This window comes from Ambystoma mexicanum, chromosome 14 (genome assembly GCF_040938575.1).
Source record: "Ambystoma mexicanum isolate Mex_15411 chromosome 14, UKY_AmexF1_1, whole genome shotgun sequence".
Lineage (NCBI taxonomy): Eukaryota > Metazoa > Chordata > Amphibia > Caudata > Ambystomatidae > Ambystoma > Ambystoma mexicanum.
In genome coordinates this window covers 393,618,598-393,637,657 of record NC_090940.1, presented here as the reverse complement: position 1 = coordinate 393,637,657, position 19,060 = coordinate 393,618,598, and the positions used below count along the sequence as shown (strand labels likewise).

Sequence of the window (19,060 nt, the reverse complement as noted above, 5' to 3'; positions counted from 1 at the left end):
GAGTGAGGCAGTTACAAGGACGCGAGAGGCACAAGTAAACATGACGACAAAATAACCAGGTCAGAAAGAAAACTTCTGCTGAGAAGAGTGGAGCTTGAGATGAGATGAGATCGGTTTGAGGCCATTCAGTGGAAAATACTGTTCGGACCCAGACACCGGGCACCAACTGGGAGCCCTGCGAGAAAAAGGCTTTGGTTGCATCAAGATTATAAGAAAACCTGAAGAGAAGAGACCAACTCCTATCAAACGAGACGGAGAACACTGACAGAAATAACTATGCTGTCTTTATAGATTTGTAACCCTAATTAATGAGAAAACAGACACACTTACATTGATTCCGCAGAAACCGGTTGACTAAGAGGGTTCAGGGTGATGTCCAGAAACCCTGAGACTTACAGATAAACTGCAAGCTCGGTTAAGACACATCAGTTCATTTTAGCAGAATAATTCTGCATAAGTGGTTGTAGATTGCTACCACATACACAAGAAACTTTATAAGACACAGGGGGGGGGGGGGGGGACACATCTCTCTCTCTCTCTCTCTCTCTCTCTCTCTCTCTCTCTCTCTCTCTCTCTCTCTCTCTCTCTCTCTCTCTCTCTCTCTCTCTCTCTCTCTCTCTCTCTCTCTCGCACACATTACTTCTCATTCACATACATACATCTGACATGCACTTCACACATGCAAAAAACACCCTATTACCAAAAGAAAAACGCCTGCTTACCTTTTTCTTGCAGCTTCGGTCCCTCCTTCCAGGACCCCTCGGCTCCTCCGTGCTTCTCACAAACAGGAACCAGGAAGCTGCTACAAGAGCTTCCTGGTTCCTGTATGTGATCTGCAAGGAAGCCGCGGTAGGAGCTGAACGTGACATGTGCCACATGTCACGGTCAGCTCCAACCCCTGCTGAGTGCCTCCCTGGCCCAGCCTCACCCTGATGGGTGAGGACTGGACCGAGGACCCACCAGACCTGGTGTTGCAGGTCCCCACGTGCTGCAGGAGGGCCTGCTACGCCAGGAGCACCCAGTTTTCTTGGGGTGAAAAAATAAAAGTAACCATTCTTTATAAGGTGGGGTCGCAAGGGAGTCCCAAGGGTTGCAACTCTGACCCGCAGGTCTCATGCCTTTCTTACTTTTTGTACGATCAGTTTTTTAATAACTGAGCACACAGCCAAATCATGGCTTCAATGGGCCCAGTTTAAATCCTGCCTGGGATTTTGATGGGGTGTATATCAGCTCTCTAGTTTTCAAGGTGTGTTAAATATAAGAAGAATGAGGCTGGTAGCTGGGGTGAGGGAGTCCTGGGGACCTGTTTGAGCAACTGTTCGGTGAGGCTGACTCCGGAGGATGGGGCTGCTCCCGACCTTTTTGTCACAGACATTGCCAAAGACACCCACAAAGCTATAGAGCTAGGCACTGAAAGAGGTCATCACAATCTGTGGGTCAGGTTCATGTACATAAGACAGAGCTAGAGAAAGAGACCATTACAGTAAGGGTGGTCCACATGTTGACACGCAAACACTATAACAATTTTACCTTTTGTTCTCCACTGCACCAAACATACTGCGCACAGCAGAGAGATGTGAGCCGCCATCCAGAGGGAACAACAGACTCGCACAGAATTTAAGTAACCATGGTGAAATCAGATGGCTGCCATGACAGCACCCCTGACCTGATTCCAAAAGGGCTGATTCCCCTTTTGAATACTTGGCCTGTGCAACTGGGGGCTGATAAAAGACAAACTGGACATAAAACAACACATGGCCTAAAGCGAGGACAAAGGGTCACCAGCCAATCCTGGGGCAGACACATTAGCGGAACACAGGTGTACACGAAAATACCCTCATTGTTCCAATGCCCACTGGAGCCTATTTATAAAAAGGAAGTGAAAGAAGAGACAAGCCCATAATAAGGGAGTTTGGATTTGAGTGAAGAATGTGTACAGTGTAAGAGAGAGAGGAGAAGGTGAACAATGGAGCTGCAGAAGGAAAGACCAGAGAAAAGTGGGAGGCAAGAAATACCAGTGACAGGAAGGCATTGGGGGTTGAAGTAGAAGAAGCAGGAAGGAGAGCATCGGAGACAGAGAAAGAGAAAGGTGGGAGATGGAGGAGGGTCAGAGGGATGGTGGAAGTGGACACAAAGGTCCAGTGCATGCAACCATCCTTGGTCGAGACAAGAGCTGGCATGGGGTGCTAAGAGGCAGTCAAGGGGACCAGTGGGGTAAAGCTGAACAAAAGAGGTGATGTTTGGAATTGTTTTTCAGCTGCCAAGCCAATACAGAAAGGGGAAAGCCCATATGAAAATCAAACTTGGTCCCATCCTAAAAGGGGCAGTACGGCTCAAAATGCTAGGTCAGAGCTCTCATGCACGAAACCACAAGCAACCCCTGCCATGTTTCGGCCTCATTGGGCGTCATCAGTGAGGAGTAGTTTGGGTCTTTAGGCCAAGCAGGCTTGGGACCCACGTCTAGGCATATACACCTCACTCGGGGTGACTGCAGCAAAAAGAGGTGATGGCTTGAAAATTTAGAATTGATCTGAACCTCTGCCATTGCTCTGGGCAACCCTCCAGACCATCATTTTTTCAGGACCTGTGGGGCCAGACCTGGGGTGTAACCAGTAGATAAGGGTTAGTGATATGGGGGAGTCTTAGTAACTCAGTTGAGAAACTGTTAGGGCCAAAAGCCTAGAAAACCCAAGACAAACAGAAAGAAAGACAGAGAGAAAGTGAGGCTACCAGAAGCCATAATACAGCTTCTGATGAATTGCAAAATAAATAAAACTTTCTTGTGAAAAACAGTAGAATAAGAGACGTGAACTCTAGCCAGGAGCTAGCACACAGATTCTAGAGGGGCAGCTAATCAATTTAAGAGGGGAAACATGATTCACCCAAAGAGTTAATAAGACAATGAGGCCTTTTAGATATGGATCCCCGAAGATTTGTTGAGAAGTTGAAACCCACAGATCTATTGAAAAGAAGAGCCAAGAAGTGACTCAATCATATTTTGCCACAGTGCAAGGCATTTTGAGGAATTGAACCCAGGTGGGTTCACTGGCAACTCAGGACCAACAGATGTACTAACCACCTGAACCAGGAAGGCACCATGGCTGCTCTCTGGAAACAACAGAAGCAGCAGCAGAGGTTGGAGTATTCCAAGACACCCATCAACAACAAGCCCAAAGAATCGCTCTGTGCTGGGTAGCACACATAATGACTGCAGCCTGACAATATATGCTGGCTAGACCGGGAAGAAATTAACTCTGATGTCTGTCATTTGGAACCTACCTGGCCCTTGCAGGGAGCCAAAGCTGACTGTATATGACATTTTCAGGAAAGCCACATTCTGAGCACAAACTGTTATGACTTGGGATGCTTGAACTGGCTACAATCCCGCTAGAGACCTGGCCTGATTTCACTGTAGACCCTCCACTATTATACAGAGTAACCTCCAGAGGCGTTGCATGGAGCTGTGGGGGGGGGGGGGGGGCTGAGGAGGCTATAGCCCCTGGTCTTTAGGTTGTAGCCCTGGATAGAAGTTCAAGGGGCTGCAAACACAAAAGGCTAGCTAGCCCTGAGTCCTGGCAGTCCCGACATTAGTTTAGCCCCAGATCTTTTCCAGACCTAGACATATCCTTGTTTGGTTAGACATCCTCCAAACCTCGCGTTTGAACGGAATAATGCTTTTTTTTTGCAATCTATCTGACTTCAAGATGTCTGTTGGGCCCTTGAACGATGACAGTATATAATGTACAATTAGTCTACAATTCTAAACACTCTTATTTAACTTAGCAAAGGTTTGAATGTTTTACATTATTTACTTCAAAACATTTTTACTTCAAAACTGTTGACCACACAAATACTGTCTTTGGTGCAGACTGGATTAAAACGCTCATGAAGTAGGATAAACTGTGTATAAATGAAAAACAAGGGATTTGTGCAAGGTCTAGAAATATTTGGAACTTTCATTGAAGTGTCTGCAATAAACACTTCTTCAACTAAGTGCTGGTGTTATTTGAATACATACCTGCCAAATGTTTTCCACCTCTGGGGTCCATTTTTCTTTCAGAATTGGCTGCACAGCAGAAATGAACTCGGCTCCAACATACTGCAGAGAAACACGTGTGCGAAAAGTGAGCAACCACGGATCAGAAGCCTCTCAGATTTTTCCAGGCACGGGATTGATTCATCGAGCCACATCTTAGTCCCTATTTTCTAATAAAGACTTTTGCAGGCTCGCCTAATTATTTCAGTAAATATTGTACATTTTCGTATCACCCCTAATTTGCTGAGAGGAAAACAATCCAAACTGTCTACATTTTATTTGTTTCAAGTAACTTCTAGTGAAAAACATTACACACCATTATTTGTTATATTTGAAAGAGATGAGGACTGATTTACAGAATTCTTTGCGTGCGGAATAGTAACTTTGCGCACTAATCAGCGCGCAAAACTCCTTTAGTCCATTCATGGAACTGACTTTGCGTGCTCTTCCCGTCCCTTGCGGGACTTGGCGCAGCCCCGTCACGTCTGTGTGCAGTCGATCGCTTTGTGAGAGACTCCACGCAAAGTAAATAGCGGGCAGAACATGCATACTCCTCATGCATACCACGCAAAGTAAATAGCGGGCAGAACATGCATACTCCTCATGCATAATGAGGAAGAACAAGGATTTACGTGGGTGTGTCGAGCAACAGGCAATGCATACAAATCGCACGCCCAGCAATGCGCACACAAACGAGCATTCAAGGATCTGACCGCGCAACGTGACGTTTGTGAAAGAGGCATGCAAAGCTCCTGATCCTACAGCCACATGAAACGACACAAAATGGGCCTCAATACGACCCGGGCGTTAACCATGGCGCTATCAGCGCCATGGTTGACGCCGGTATTTTACTAACTCCGCCATGGTGAATGGCGGAATTACCGCCCCATTCCAAGGTTGGCGGGGCGGTAATTCCCCATTCACCATTGGCCCTTCTCCATTCCCATTTTTGCCCCCATAGTGCTCAATGGGAATGGGGAAACTGCGGTAATTACGGTACCGTAATTACCTCAAAGGTCCCTTTGCGGGTTCCTTCCTTAACGGCTGGTAAAACCAGCCGTTAAGGTCGGGACCCGCATAGGGACCTCGTAATTTGGCGGTAAGGGTTTAACGGCGCCGACACCTTTTACGGCGCCGTTAACCCCTTACCGCCTGTGCCGTAATGAGGCTCAATGTCCCAATCACATAGGAAACAACACGCAAAGGTAAGGTGCAGTCAGGAATTTACGGGTGCTGGCACGCAGTTGATGTTTGGGCTGCATGTATGTAGATTAGCAGGGTGCAGCTGTCATTTACAGAGGTTTGCATGCATGTTTACCGGGGGCCGAATTGAGTTACATGACATGTAACACATTTTATTTGGGTGCAGTTAGGAGTTACTGGGGACCGTACAGAGTGTCACTGGGGTGCTGCCTTGATTGCAGGTGACAGCCTGCAGTATTGATGGGGTGCATGATGGCGGGGACAAGGACTGCACAAAGGTTGGTATATGTGGCTAGATCTGCGTTGCGTTGGGACGTGTCATGGCCGGTACTTGCACTTAGGGTTACTTTGCGGTTCAAATTCCATTTACACGCGGATCGCGCATAACATGCTTTAGTGTACAGGTACGTGCAAAGTGGTGTTACGTGCAGTTAAGTTTTAAATTGGCACGCCCCCACATATCCATTGCAAGAACAATTCCAGTAGAGCATGTGGACAGTCGCAGCTGATTATAACCTCAGTCCACATTGTGCCTAATTATGAGTTTGGCTGTAATTCAGTAGTAATTCTGCCAAATTTCCACCAGAATCGTCTACCACTACTGCCACGTGGTCCCGTGAGGTTACCATGGACAAGTGGCAGTAGGGCGATGTAATTCCCCATTTTTGGAGTTCATAGAACTCAATGGGGATTTCGGCAGAATTTTTGGAGGAGAAGTGTAGGATGATGCTGCAGGTAAATAATCCACATTTCCTCTACACTCAGAATTCGGGTGTGTGGTAAAAACAACTTACTGCCACTATTTACCACCAGTTTTTTACTGAACCAATGAACTCATAATGACACCCAAAATTGTGTCTTCACAATGCAGTAAGCTTGGATTCAGGGCAACCAGTCAGTGATTGTGCAGGGACCAAGGCCACAAGCAGATGGGTTGTATTCACTCGGTGGGGGTGTTGGTTTGTATTTTCAAGCACCCTAACAGGTTGTATTATTTTTAAAAACAGGGAACACTTATCTTGTTCCCTGGTGGGGGAGATGGCAGCCTCCAGACTTGAGCGGCTCAGAGCGGCGCGATTATATATATATGATATATGTTATTTATAACGTGCTTAATACCCAGAGGTTTCTAAGCACGGACCGGGGATGGAACCTGTGCTGCTCCATGATGTTTTTCTTCGAGGGCGAGCACTTTGCCCGTGAGCTATCCTCCCGATATATGGTAATGCCCCCGCTCCGAGCGTCCCCATTGGCTGGGTGGACAAAGCCGCTCCCCCGCCGGGTACTAATGTTGCTTAGCAGGTTTTTAATGTGGCTGAACCAAGGAATATCAAGAGCATTTGTTTTCCCTAACAACCCTTTTTTAATCTTCTGAGTAAGGGAAGCTCTCCCATTGCTCCAGACACGTAACCAGTGTAGCGTGGGTTGGATTGCTAACTCGTTCTCCAAGAAAGCAAGCCCCCAATCTAGGTCAATGGCATTGTTTGGTGCAGTTCATGGCAATCTTAAGACTGGGATCCTCCGCCCCGTTTGGATTCAAAAGTAATTTAAGTTATGTTGATTTATACCGTCCACTATTACTACCCAGGGGGAGTCTCCAGGCACTGGCTCTGCAAGAAAGAGGACGGGTTTGTTAGTGAGGGTAGAGGGATAGGTTAGGTCCAGAACCAGGAGAAACTGGCGTCTCTGTGTGTTGGGTTGCAAATGGGTTGATTGCATGCACTGGCTTGTTGTATACGTAAGGCTGAGCCCAATGCTTGGGTTGTTTGTTGTATGCAAATGTTTGTTATGTTGGGTGTGTGTTTGTGTGTTTTAGGTGTAAATTGGATAGTATTTAATGTTATGATTGTGCACAATGGCATGTTGCGTCCGTAGTGGTAAGGTCTAGTGCCTGGGATTGTTGTTGTATGCAAGTGTTAGTTATGTTGGGTGTGTGATTGTGTGTTGTTTAGCTAGCCCATGGCCATGTATAGTACAGTGGTTAGTACATTGTGTGTTCTTCTAGGTGAATAATCTTCACGTTGCTATCCAAATGTGACGCAAGGTGAATCCATCCAAGTGTGAGGTAAGAATAATCTTCACAAATTTATCTTAATGTGACACATGGCTAATTTTCACAAGTCTATCTAAATGTGATGCATGGCTAATCTTCACATATCTATCCAAATGAGACACATTGCTAATCTTCCCAATATGTCTATTGCAACACATTTCCTGCACTCAAAATACATTTTGGTGCAACACATTTTGTTTAACGCAAAGTACATCTAAATCCTGCATGCCGCCAGCCCCCTAGCATACATGTAGGTGCAACACATTTCCTTCCACAATTCAGGTCAATGGTTAACTATGAAGCATATCACAGAGTCTAGCTATGTTAGTACTGTTTACTTAGTAGTAATGTAAGAGTGGCTGGGTCTCTGGAGCACAGTAAAGGTTGTGCTTCCCACTGGGATGGTCTTACGGTGGCTAGTTATAGGGCATGGCAACGTTTAACAGAAATTAGTTATGGTGCAGAACACAGTGGCTAACTATAGGGGGCAGAGCAGTTATTTGACATATTAGTGTTCCGAGCAGTCAATCTAAATTAGGTAAATTACCTCCCCCCATCAATCCATCTAAGTGTGATGTGTGGCTAGTCTTTGCAATTGCTATATGCAGAATATGGCTATCTTACACTTTATGGCTAAATGCGAGAAATGGCTGGCAAACGCAGGTAGGCTTTTTTTTGTAAAAGGTAATTAGAGTGGTGGGGTGGGGTTTCAATGGAGTACAGTAATTGCTGCACTACCCACCCAGTTGCCCTCTCCTTGAAGGGCTGCTCGTGCAGAGGCTGCCCTGGGGCCCTTCAAGGAGAGGGCAACATCCTAGGTGGGGCAGCCAATCACTGGTTGTGTGGGCAGGAGGACAGGGGAGGGACCTGTGAAAAAGGAGGCAGCGAGAAGCTGCAGGCTATGTGCATTTCAGGGCCAGAGGGATTAATACATGGGTCATACAGGGAAAGTGAATGGGAAAATAAATAATTGCGGGTGGGGGAAATAAATAATTACTGGCGTCAAAATAATTAAATAATTGCAGAGAGCAAAATAAATAACTATGGGCAGGGGGCACTTGCCATAATGTGGGTGCATGGGGAGAGAGGAGAGGGTATGACCCGCATCCCCAGGCCTGAGGCGGAAAGAAATCCCTCTGGCTCTGTGCATGTTTAGGGGTTGTTCCTTGTTTTTAGTTGGGGAGGCCAATAACTATTCTGGCTGGGCGGGAGAACAGGGGAGTGACTTGGGGAAAGGAGGCAGCAAAAAGCTGCAGGATATGTGCATTTTGGGGCCGGGCTATATTCAAGGGGTAGTTCACTCCAAAATCGTATTGTTTAAAAAGGTTGGGCTTAATGAAAAATGTATATAAAAAACATTTTTAAAACAAGTTCCTATATAACATTTTTGGGAAATCATAACCCAAATTCATTACTATAGGATTGCGGTGGCCGGAGTGAATGAAAATAGGGGTGGGGCAGCACTCAACTGGCCGGAGCACAGGAACAAGCCTCGAGCTGCAACCTGCCAGCATTCTCTGCTCTCCGGCAGTAATAAGCAAAAGATCACAATAGGGGGCTTTTGCTTGATTAGTGCCGCGAGAGCAAGCTTAACATTAACACAGGAGGCTGATAAAATCTACAAAATGGATGCCTCCAGGGGAATACAAATACAGACTTTGTTGCTGATTTCCCAACATGTTTACACAGGAAATTAAACAAAATATCTTTAATATATCATTTTCATTATGTCCAATCTTTTTAAACAAAACCATTTTTGAGTGAACTACCCCTTTAATACATGGGTCCTGGCGGGAAAATGAATTAATAATTACGGATGGCGGTGGGAAAAAAAATAAATAATTGTGGGTCGTTAGCTAAATAAATAATTACATGTGTTGGGCAATAAATAATTAAATAATTGTGGGCAGCAAAATAAATAACTACGGGCGGGAGAGGGCACTTACCATAGCGTGGGTGCAAGAGGAGGGACAGCAGAGGGCACAACCTGCTTCCTCAGGCCTGAGGTGGAAAGAAATCCCTCTGCCTCTCTGCATTTTTAGGAGTTCTTCCTTGTTTTTTTAGTTGGAGTGGCCAATCACTGGCCAGGGTGGGTGGGAGGACAGGAAAAGGATGCAACGAAAAGCTGCAGGATATGTGCTTTTCGGGGCTGGGGGAATAATACATGGGTCAGGGCGGGAAAAGAAATATATATTTATGGGTGGAGGGTGGGGAAAAGAAAAAATTAATTGTTGGCAGCAAAATAAATAAATAACTATGGGCAGGGGGCACTTACCATAGCATGGGTGCAGGGGGAGAGAGGAGGGAGCATGACCTGCTTCCCCAGGGCTGAGATGAAAAGACCATTAATATATAAACAAAACAAAAGCGGAGTGAGATCACAGCCATGATGGACTCCTGCCTAAACCTTGAAATAATCTGTGCATCGTCCCTCATTGCCACTCCTGACATAAGCTAGTATGTCCTGGTGAATCATGACCAATTTTTTCAGGATTTCAGTTGGGCAATTCAGGGACCCGAGCACGTCCCACAACGTCTTTTGGACCGTGCTCAGGTCCATAAATGCCAGAAAGGTAGGCTCCTTTCTGATATAGAATTTGTGATCAGGAGGTACAAGTTTAAAACCTGCTCGCCTGTGCCAACCACCAAAGTTGAACGCTGGATAGAATTCAGTCTTTCATCACCCAATCTTCTAATTTAGCCAGCAACACACGGCCAAAGATTTTAAAAATACAATCCAGTAGGGATATCAGCCTATATGATTTAGGATCCTGCCAATCCCCTTTCTTGTAGATCGGCTGGAGTATATATAATATATGGCCGATTGCCAGGATTTAGGAACCCTTTCAGAACGTATAATAGCATTGAAACCTACAGTTAATAGTGGTGCCGATAGCTTTACTTCAGCTCGAAATAAGTCTGCCCGGGAAAGAATCCGGACCTGGGCTCCAATTTAATTTTTGCTTGGCTATGGCCTCCGGGATTTCATTATAACAAATAGCCCACATGTTCCGACCTTGGGGTGTCACGAATCGTGAGATCTCTGGATGGACGAATTGTCAGTAAAAATGGCCCCGACAGAGCCGGACTACTGGTTCTCTTGTAAAGGGCAGAAAAATGTGCAATCCAGTCCTTATCTTGCACCATTATTTCACTGCCCAAGTCTTTCCTTTGGTGGGCTGGACCATGGGTAACTAACTTGCAACATTTCCTTGAGTTGTTTTCTCCAGCCACAACCACTAGTTCCTCCCAGCCGCTGCGATCTAGCTCGGATTTCATTTTTGCAATAACCATTTTGTAATTAGTTCTATCACTGATATTCCATGACTTGGGTATCTGCAGATCTTTATATAGCTGCATTAACCTTTTCCTAGCATCAGTACAGGCCTTATTAAACCACCCAATCTTGCAAGCTCCACCCGAATTCATACAGGCAATGAGAAAATGGCTTGAAATGCTTGTGATCAGGTGTTATAGTTGTACAATATATGTTTGGCATTATTCTAAGGTTTTAGGAGTGACTTCATAGGGTTGAAATTACTGGTAATAATCGATTTTTGTATAATAATACTGTTGACGCCTCTCCCCCTCAGTGGTATCCCTACATATTATCCCCACCAAAATATTGCCGTACATATGGTCGTCTGTCTCGCCATAGGCAATATTTTTGGGGGGGATAATTTGTGGGAGCATGGGTTTCAGGGGTGTCCACTGCACATTTAAAAATAATGTGGGGGTTGCGGGGGTGTCCCCCGCAGGGTCCATGGCTCAATATCACTGCAAAAATATGGCAATATTTTTGTATCGCAATATTTTTGCGGGGATATTAACACATGCAACCCCCTCAGTCTATGTTTGATGGGACAAAGCTCTACAATTTAGGTGTGGATTGAACACACCCTTTGGGGAGCCCTGCCATTTCAGTCTTAAAACCAAGGGATGGTGATCGCTCAGTATGTGTTCCACGATGTGGAAGTCCTTCATTGAGTTTCACTGAGCAACTGGAAAACACAAAATAGTCAATGGTGGAGTTTCCATTGGAAAAAGAGAAGGTCTATATTTCCTGGAATATCACTGGGGACTCAACAACTGACTGACCAGAGGCCCCACTGTTGGAGCCAAATGAACAATTCTAAACCCCTCTTGCCCACTCGAGGGTCAGACATATTGGGGCTGCAATGCTATTCAAAGTGTCTTCCGTCTCATCGAATATGTCAGGCAGGGGACCACTCCCCATTTTAACTTTAAAATCCCTACCAATAATAAGTATGGCGTTAGAAGATTGTAAATCCATAATGAATTCATCGGGAAGCGCTTTGGAAACCATTACGCAGTGTCATTGATGGGATTTATTTAATTATTTATTTAATTTGTAAAACGTGTAGACAGGGCCCGTAAGCATAATAGCGCTGCAACAAGACTTACAAACATAAAATTATACAAATAAGCTTCAGGAGGGTAGTCAAAGAGCACACAGCCAAAGGAATGCAACATCAATGAAAGAGAAAGGTTTCGAGGTCATGTTTGAATTTCGGGAAGCTGGAATACTCTCTTAAATCCAGAGGCAGGGCATTCCAACATCTAGGTGCAGAGTGAGAGAAGGACCACAGAGCCACTAAGGATAGTTTTGTTTTTGGAACGTACAATAGGTGAGAGTTGGTGGAGTGACGAACTCTCTGATCGGGAAGCCAAGTCAATCTCTCGACTAAGTAGCTAGGACTCTTTCCGTACAGGCATTTATGGGTGATGCAGTGGGTTCGATATGTGACTTTGCTCTCCACGGGGAGCCAGTGCAGGGACATCCTTGCGTTAGAGACATGATCAGATCTCCTTAAGCCTTCCACAATCCGCACCAAATGTTTTGACCCAATTGCAAGCAAGCCATTTCACCCTTGCCAGTACCTTGTAATACACTCGCACAATAATCTAGGCGTGCTCCAATAATTGCCCAGGCAATGTAGACACGGCACGTAGGCATAATAGCGCTGCAACAAGACTTACAAACATAAAATCATACAAATAAGCTACAGAAGGGTAGGCAAGGAGCACAGAGCCAAAGGAATGCAACGTCAGTGAAAGAGAAAGGTTTTGAGGTCATGTTTGAATTTCGGGAAACTGGAACACTCTCTTAAATCCGGGGGCAGGGCGTTCCAACATCTAGGCACAGAGTGAGAGAAGGACCCCAAAGCCACTATGGATAGTTTTGTTTTTGGAACGTACAATAGCAGAGGGTTCGATATGTGACTCTGCTCTCCACGGGGTGCCAGTGCAGGGACCTCCTTGCGTTAGATACATGATCAGATCTCTTTAAGCCTTCCACAATCCGCATTGCACTTGCAAGCAAGCCATTTCCAGTACCCTGTCATATGCTTGCATAATGATCCAGGCATGCTCCAATAATTGCCCTGGCAATGGTGGCACGATTGGAATGGTTAAAAAAAGGCCTAATTTCAGCCAACAGCTTTAGGTAGTAGGCTGAGCTGGACCGCAGGCTGTTGATATGAGCTTTCATCGAGAGTTCTCGATCTAAGACAACACCCAAGGTTTTAACTCTCTGGAGTGTGGCTATAATACAGCCTAAGTAAGGGAAAGCCTAGTTTTCTGTGCCAAACCTACTTAGATTTGGTGCCATGCCTGCAATCATGATTTCAGTTTTTTTTGTATTGAGCGCCAGATGGGTGTCTGTCATCCAAGATTCAATTAGCTAGTAGATGTTGTTTAGTGCTAGTGTCTTTATCATAATTGTCTGAGAGGGGGATCAGGCACCGTGTATCATCTGCATAGTTTGCATATAGAAGCCCCTTTTCTTCTAACATCTCAAAGAGAGGAAGTGTATAGATGTTGAAAAGAGTAGGTGAAATACACCCTACCCCCCCCCCTGAGGTACTCCACACGGGACCAAGTAGTCCTCGGCCATAGAGTCGTTATGGAAGAATTTAGCTTTACGTCCAGAGAGGAAAGGGCTTATCCACTCTGCTGATTCTGGGGAGAAATTAGCTGAGTTCCTTAGTCTTTGCACCAGTACGATATGGTCTACCAAATCAAAGGTGAGGATAAGTCGAGTAGCATCAATAACGCAGAGTTACCTTTGACAAAATGCTGTAGAATATTCATCTTCAAATCCAACAAAGTGGATTTGGTGCTATGGGCACCCCTACAGCCAGATTGCTTGTGACCCAGTATATTGTGTAACTCCAGAAATTCTTGAATCTGTGTATATGCCACCTTATCTATGATCTTCAATAAGAAAGCGATGTTAGTGATGGGGGCGATAGTTTTCTGGTTGGGCTAGGTATAAGGATGTTGTTTTCAGTAGTGGAGAAATTCATGCTTGCTTAATCAGGGCTGGAACATTATTTTCTTGAAGGGAACAGTTGATACATTGGGTAATAAGAGGAGTAAGTTGAAATGTGCATGCTTTAACAACAGAGGCCGGGCAGGTAACTCCTCTACAGGAGGTGGGTTTAAGGCTGGACAGTAACTTCTTCCGTCACTGTCTTAAAGGTGAACGGTGGGATCAGAGGGTGTGGATGGGGGCGGTTTTCTGTACCCACCCTCGTGGTGTCCAGGATGGTATGATTAGCTGCCATATTTTCTCGGGTGTTAGCTACTTTTTAAATCACCATTTGGTGTCCTTATTGATCTCAGTTGGTGCAGGGCATGGGGACTCAAGCTCTTTTAGTATTTTAAACAATTCTCTGGTATTAGAGGCACGGCTTCGATTCTGTTATCATAGTACAGTTTCTTGGCTTCGCGAATGGCCATTGTATATGTGTTTGCAGCATTGGCATAGTTATTTTTATTATCTGCTGAATGGTCATTTTTCGAGAGCTGAAATGCCCTCTTTTTGTCTGAGTCTTTGGATCTCAACTGAGAACCATATTTCAGAGGGTGCAGCCCTTGTGAGACGTGATTTCTCAGGTGCTAAAAGATTAACTGACTTGGTCAGCATAGGCCAGATTGTTAGCCTTGTTAAGATTGGGCAAATTATTACAGGGGGCTCCAGGTCGGAAGGGGACAGTTTGTGTAGATTCCTGCATTTTGTCCATGTCCTTAATCCTGTGATTTTCATAAATTGCTGGGCCATGGGCACTGAGAAATGCACAAAAACGTGGTACAGGGAGACACCTCAATCTCTGAAAGCTCGACATTGTGTGTTGCCAACCAATCAAGTGTTCTACCTTTGAAATGTGTAGCTACCTCAACATATTGCTGGAAGTCAAACTTTGTTAAAGTTGAGTTGACCAAGTTAGCCATAGTATCCGTAGGGTCTAATAATCCTACGTTCAAATCTCCCAAGACTATCACCTTGGCTGAAGGTTTGAGAAGGGGGAGGATTACGTCACTTAGCTGGGTCCGAAAGGTCAGGTATTTTGTCTGGTGGATGATAAATCAAGATAATATTGATGGTAGTATTGGGATTAGTAGAACGTTTAACAAAGAGAAGTTCACAATTTGATGAACCAGAAGTGAAGCAGCGTATATCAAGGATACCCCAACCTCCCTGGCCCTGTAAATGGTCTGTGTGAAGCATTGTATACCCAGTGGGGATAGCTGGGGTGATTCCAGGTCCAGCAGCAACATGAAGCCAGCTCTCTGCATTGGCACATGAGCTGATTTTACAGTCCGTAATATAGTCTGCCACCTTCGTGGCATGCCTAACAAGTGGGCGGCTGATACTAGGGATATTATCTGAGGGCGGGTGACAGATTACTGCAGGCCCGTAGGTTGTCTGTTAGCCCTCCACTGCACTGATTGGTATGGCACTTTGCCAAATCTTGATCGCATGTATCTCCTGTCCCACGGTCCCAAAAAGTGGATTGAGCTCCCACTTATGACCCCCTGACCCCCACTGTAGAAGGGACAGCGAGGTGTATGAAGTGCCCCAGCACCTGCTGTCCCAGAAGCGGAGAAATTCGGCCCCGGTTTCGTGAGAAAACAGCATTTGGAGGTTGGCTTGGAAAACAAACGTAACTGCCCCTCCTCGAACGTGCTGCAGGCGTGGTGGCCTGGTCGCCTGCTGAACTCCTGAGGTGATCTGCGGGGCGGAGAAGGCATCTAGTGAAGGCTTGAGACATCGGTAACGTGTCTAAGTCGCACAGGAGTGATCGCCCCACTTCTGATGCCACGGGGGGGGGGGCAATGTGGATTGACCGGGTGGCCAGCAGTGAGTGGAGAAAGGGACATGCTGAGCCACTGGAGCGGTAAGCGGTGTTACGTATGGAGCTGTGAGCCAGCCCTGGTGCTGACGAAGGGGAGAGAAGGTCACCCCCCCCACCCCGCCGACTGATTCGGAGGTGATACGCTCCTGCTCGGGAGTCGCATGGTGCGCCATGGCCCCCTCCGGCAGGAGTGGCTCTGTGGCATTCGCAGACCGCAGCCCGTGGTGCGGATTGAACACAACACGTGCAAACAGTCGTACATGTGCGTGTATGTGAGGAGTACAGCGGAACGTTTAAAGACACAGATGCTTCGAGGGACATCTCTGTGATTATGCTGAACAATAGCCATCATCCCCACTTTCACCGGAGTGCGTGCAGCCCTGCATTGAGCTGGGGAATGTGATCGAGCCGTTGATGAGGAGGAAAGGGCACTGATGCTACGATCCTATTAACGTTCCCTAGAGGGAGGTGCCAGGAGCCACGAAAGGGAGGTAGCCAGAGGCGCTGCCTATGGGCCTCATCACGACTTGGGCGGTAACGGTAACGCTATTAGCGCGGGCGGTATTAGCCCTACCGCCGAACCCCCCGGCGCTAATAGCGCCGGATCACGAGTTCGGCGGTAATGTAAGTCCCCATTCCCCACTGAGCCCATTCGGGAATGCCCCATTCCCCATGGGCTCAATGGGGAATCTTTGCGCTAATACCGCCGGCGGATTTCCCGCCGGCGGTAATAGCGCGAATTTTCAGCGGATTTCCCCCCTGCTCAGAGCTGGGGCGAAATCCGCTGAAGCCCTGATTCGGCGGACCCTTAAATCCGGCGGTAATAGCGCTACCGCCGGATTTAAGGGTTACCGCCGAAGTCGTGATGAGGCCCTATGCCTGGACAGCAACAGGTTTGAAAGGTGGAGGAATGGCATGGAGAGCTGGGAACCCACACGCTGGATGATGGCGAGGTGAACAGCGACATCATGTTGAAGGGTGAGGGGAGAAAAACGTACTGACCCCCATAACTACATCACGCTAGTGTAGTGATCTCACGGCACGGGGAGATAGTGGCCCCCCAGTGGCCCCCTTGACAGCCTACATCATGCTAGTGTAGTGATCTCACGGCACGGGGAGACAGTGGCCCCCTTGACAGCCTGGGGCCTCTAGCAGGGACATGACAGTATGAAGGCACCCACGAGGTATATTGCTGTACTCATCGACCACCACGAATGATCCAAGAGAGAGGAGCCATATAACCACCAGCATTGTGCAGTAAGCTTTGGTGTGTGCCTCCGGTGGAGCCCCTGAGTAGAGCTGTACACCTGTGGAGGGGTGGGCCCGTGGGCCCGTGGCATCAAGGCGTGTGCCCTCTTCCCGGGTATTGAACAGAAAAGGCATCCTGCAACCAAGAATTGTCATTAGACTACATGAGCAGGCGGAAGAACGCTCCCCATTAGAGACTCCCAGTCGCAGAGAGGTCACCCATAATCCACAGGTGGCTCTGATTGTGTTTGTTGAGGTGCGGAGGACCACTCACGGGGGCTGCAAGGGATCCCCTGGGTCTGTGAGGGTCTGAAGTGGAGGCGGCGTCCTGGCTTCCACACAGCCCCAATGAGACAATATTTGGTGTGGGCAGGAGCGTCCTGGCAGCTCTTGTCCGAGTCGTCTCCCGGTGGTGTGGGCCCCCGACATTGGGGCGTGTGCCCACCACAGGGGAGGAGGTTGCATGCGCAAGGACAGGGAAGACACCAAGCCAGTCGGAGAGGCCCTGACCATAGCCGGTGTGTGCCCCTCTTCTGGACCAGGGGGGTCCAAAGACCAGCACCTGTGGTGTCGTAAAGGTAGCCCATGATCCCGCCTGGGAAGGCTCTGAGGGTCATAAGGGACGGGGACACTCAGAGGAATGACAGCTAGACAGAGGCATGATAGCGGAGCGGACCACGGCTCAAATGCTGCGCCTCAGAGGGCCCTCTACATTGAACCCGGCACAAGTGAAACAGCAAAGTGAGTCTCGAGCCGATGGAGATGTAGGCATAGAAGGGACCAACGCTGCCCCCCCGGAGGCGTGATCGTACAGAGGAGAACGGTGACCCCAAGGGGGAATGGCCCCCCAGCCCCGAGTTGGGTACCCTCCCCCAGAATCTCAAACACGTAGTGTACCCGACAATCTGTCGACCGAAGGAGGCAAAGGCAGTACGCAGGACGTGTTAGACTCTTGATACATGAGGAAGTTCCAGGAGAGACAATGGTGCGGCACTGCCCAGATCCACTGGGGACAGATCGGTTTTAGGGGAGGCAGCCGGATTATCTCCCATCCGGGGCCCGGAGAGCGCGGCAATGCTGACCAGAGCGTCCTTCAGTTGGGGTCTGACAGCAAGGACAAAAGAAGTGGGGTGTCGGTGCATGGACGTGAGGAAGAAATTGGCCCCATTTGTATTCACCCCTCGTGCCCCAGATATGAGACCGCCAGAGAGGAGCCCGGGATTAAAGTTGGACGAGGACGCGAGTGCCACCAAAGGGGACGTTGCGGCCCTCCTTGAAGAAATGAGAAGCATGAGGGCGGACATTGGGGGCATAGTATATAAGATAACCTACAGAATAGACAAGATGGAAGAGAGGTTGGTGGAGGTGGAGAACAACCAGTCCTCCCTAGATACATTGGAGACCCAGATTGACGTCCGCCTCAAGGAAGTTGAAAGAAGGGAGGAGGAAATCATCTTGAAGGTGGACGACTTGGAGAATCGTGAGAGGCGCAATAACCTCAGTTTTTTCGGTATTCCGGAGAAAGAGGGGGAGACGGAGAAAGATCTACGTGGAGCCCTCTTCACCATCACCACACTTATCTTTGAAAATAATGCCATTGACGAAGTTTAGATTGAGAGGATACAGAGGGCAGGGGAGGGCACTAACAGCCCCAGATCGGTACTGGTTTGCTTTCATAACTACAGTGATAGGCGATAGGCTCCAGATTCTGGAATGAGCCAGAAGAAAGGGCCCGTGATGTTTGGTGCGGCGAAGGTGTCAGTGTTCCAGGACCTGTCATCACTTAACCTCTCTAGGAGATGGCTCTGTGCCCCCCTCACTAAGTGGCTGAGTGAGAAGGAACTCAGATACAGGTGGGGGTTGCCATTTTCCATGTCCTTTGAAGTGGACAGATGTAAACATAAACTCACATCAGAGTCAGATATAAAGAGAGCGATGTGTGACCTTATGGGAGAATGAAAGGCCCCCCCCCCCCCCCCCCATACATCATCAAGGGGAGGGGAATCCGGACAAGGAGACGAATCAGGGCTCCCAGAAGTTTAGGAAACTGAACACTCCCCTGGGGAAAGGGGTCGAGGGCAACAGATGATCTCGTACTGTTGAGGATCCTCTCAAAGCAGAATACCCCTCCGGGCCTTATCCTGGTGGCGCGGGGGACTTTTTGCCTCGCGCTTGCCTGAGGGTGGGGACAACGTGTGCTGAGGTGTTCTGGGACCTCATTATGGGAGGGTTTTGGAGTGGGGGTGGAGGATGTGGAGAGTATTGAGGAGAGTTAAAGGGGGACATGGGTGTGTAATGGGTGACAACAAGGGGGCTCAAGACTAAGTGCTTTGATAAGCAGAGGCCCTCCGTTGGATG

The 19,060-nt window shown here is 47.7% G+C and overlaps 1 protein-coding gene across 1 annotated transcript in view; it reads right to left on the bottom strand.

The window, feature by feature from the left end:
- LOC138526814 (neuroglobin-1-like) overlaps positions 1 to 19,060 on the bottom strand; it is a 255,568-nt gene that overhangs the window by 67,759 nt on the left and 168,749 nt on the right. The window contains exon 4 of the mRNA XM_069637512.1: positions 4,019 to 4,099. Coding sequence (XP_069493613.1) covers positions 4,019 to 4,099 — 81 coding nt within the window. The remainder of the gene's footprint in view (positions 1 to 4,018; positions 4,100 to 19,060) is intronic.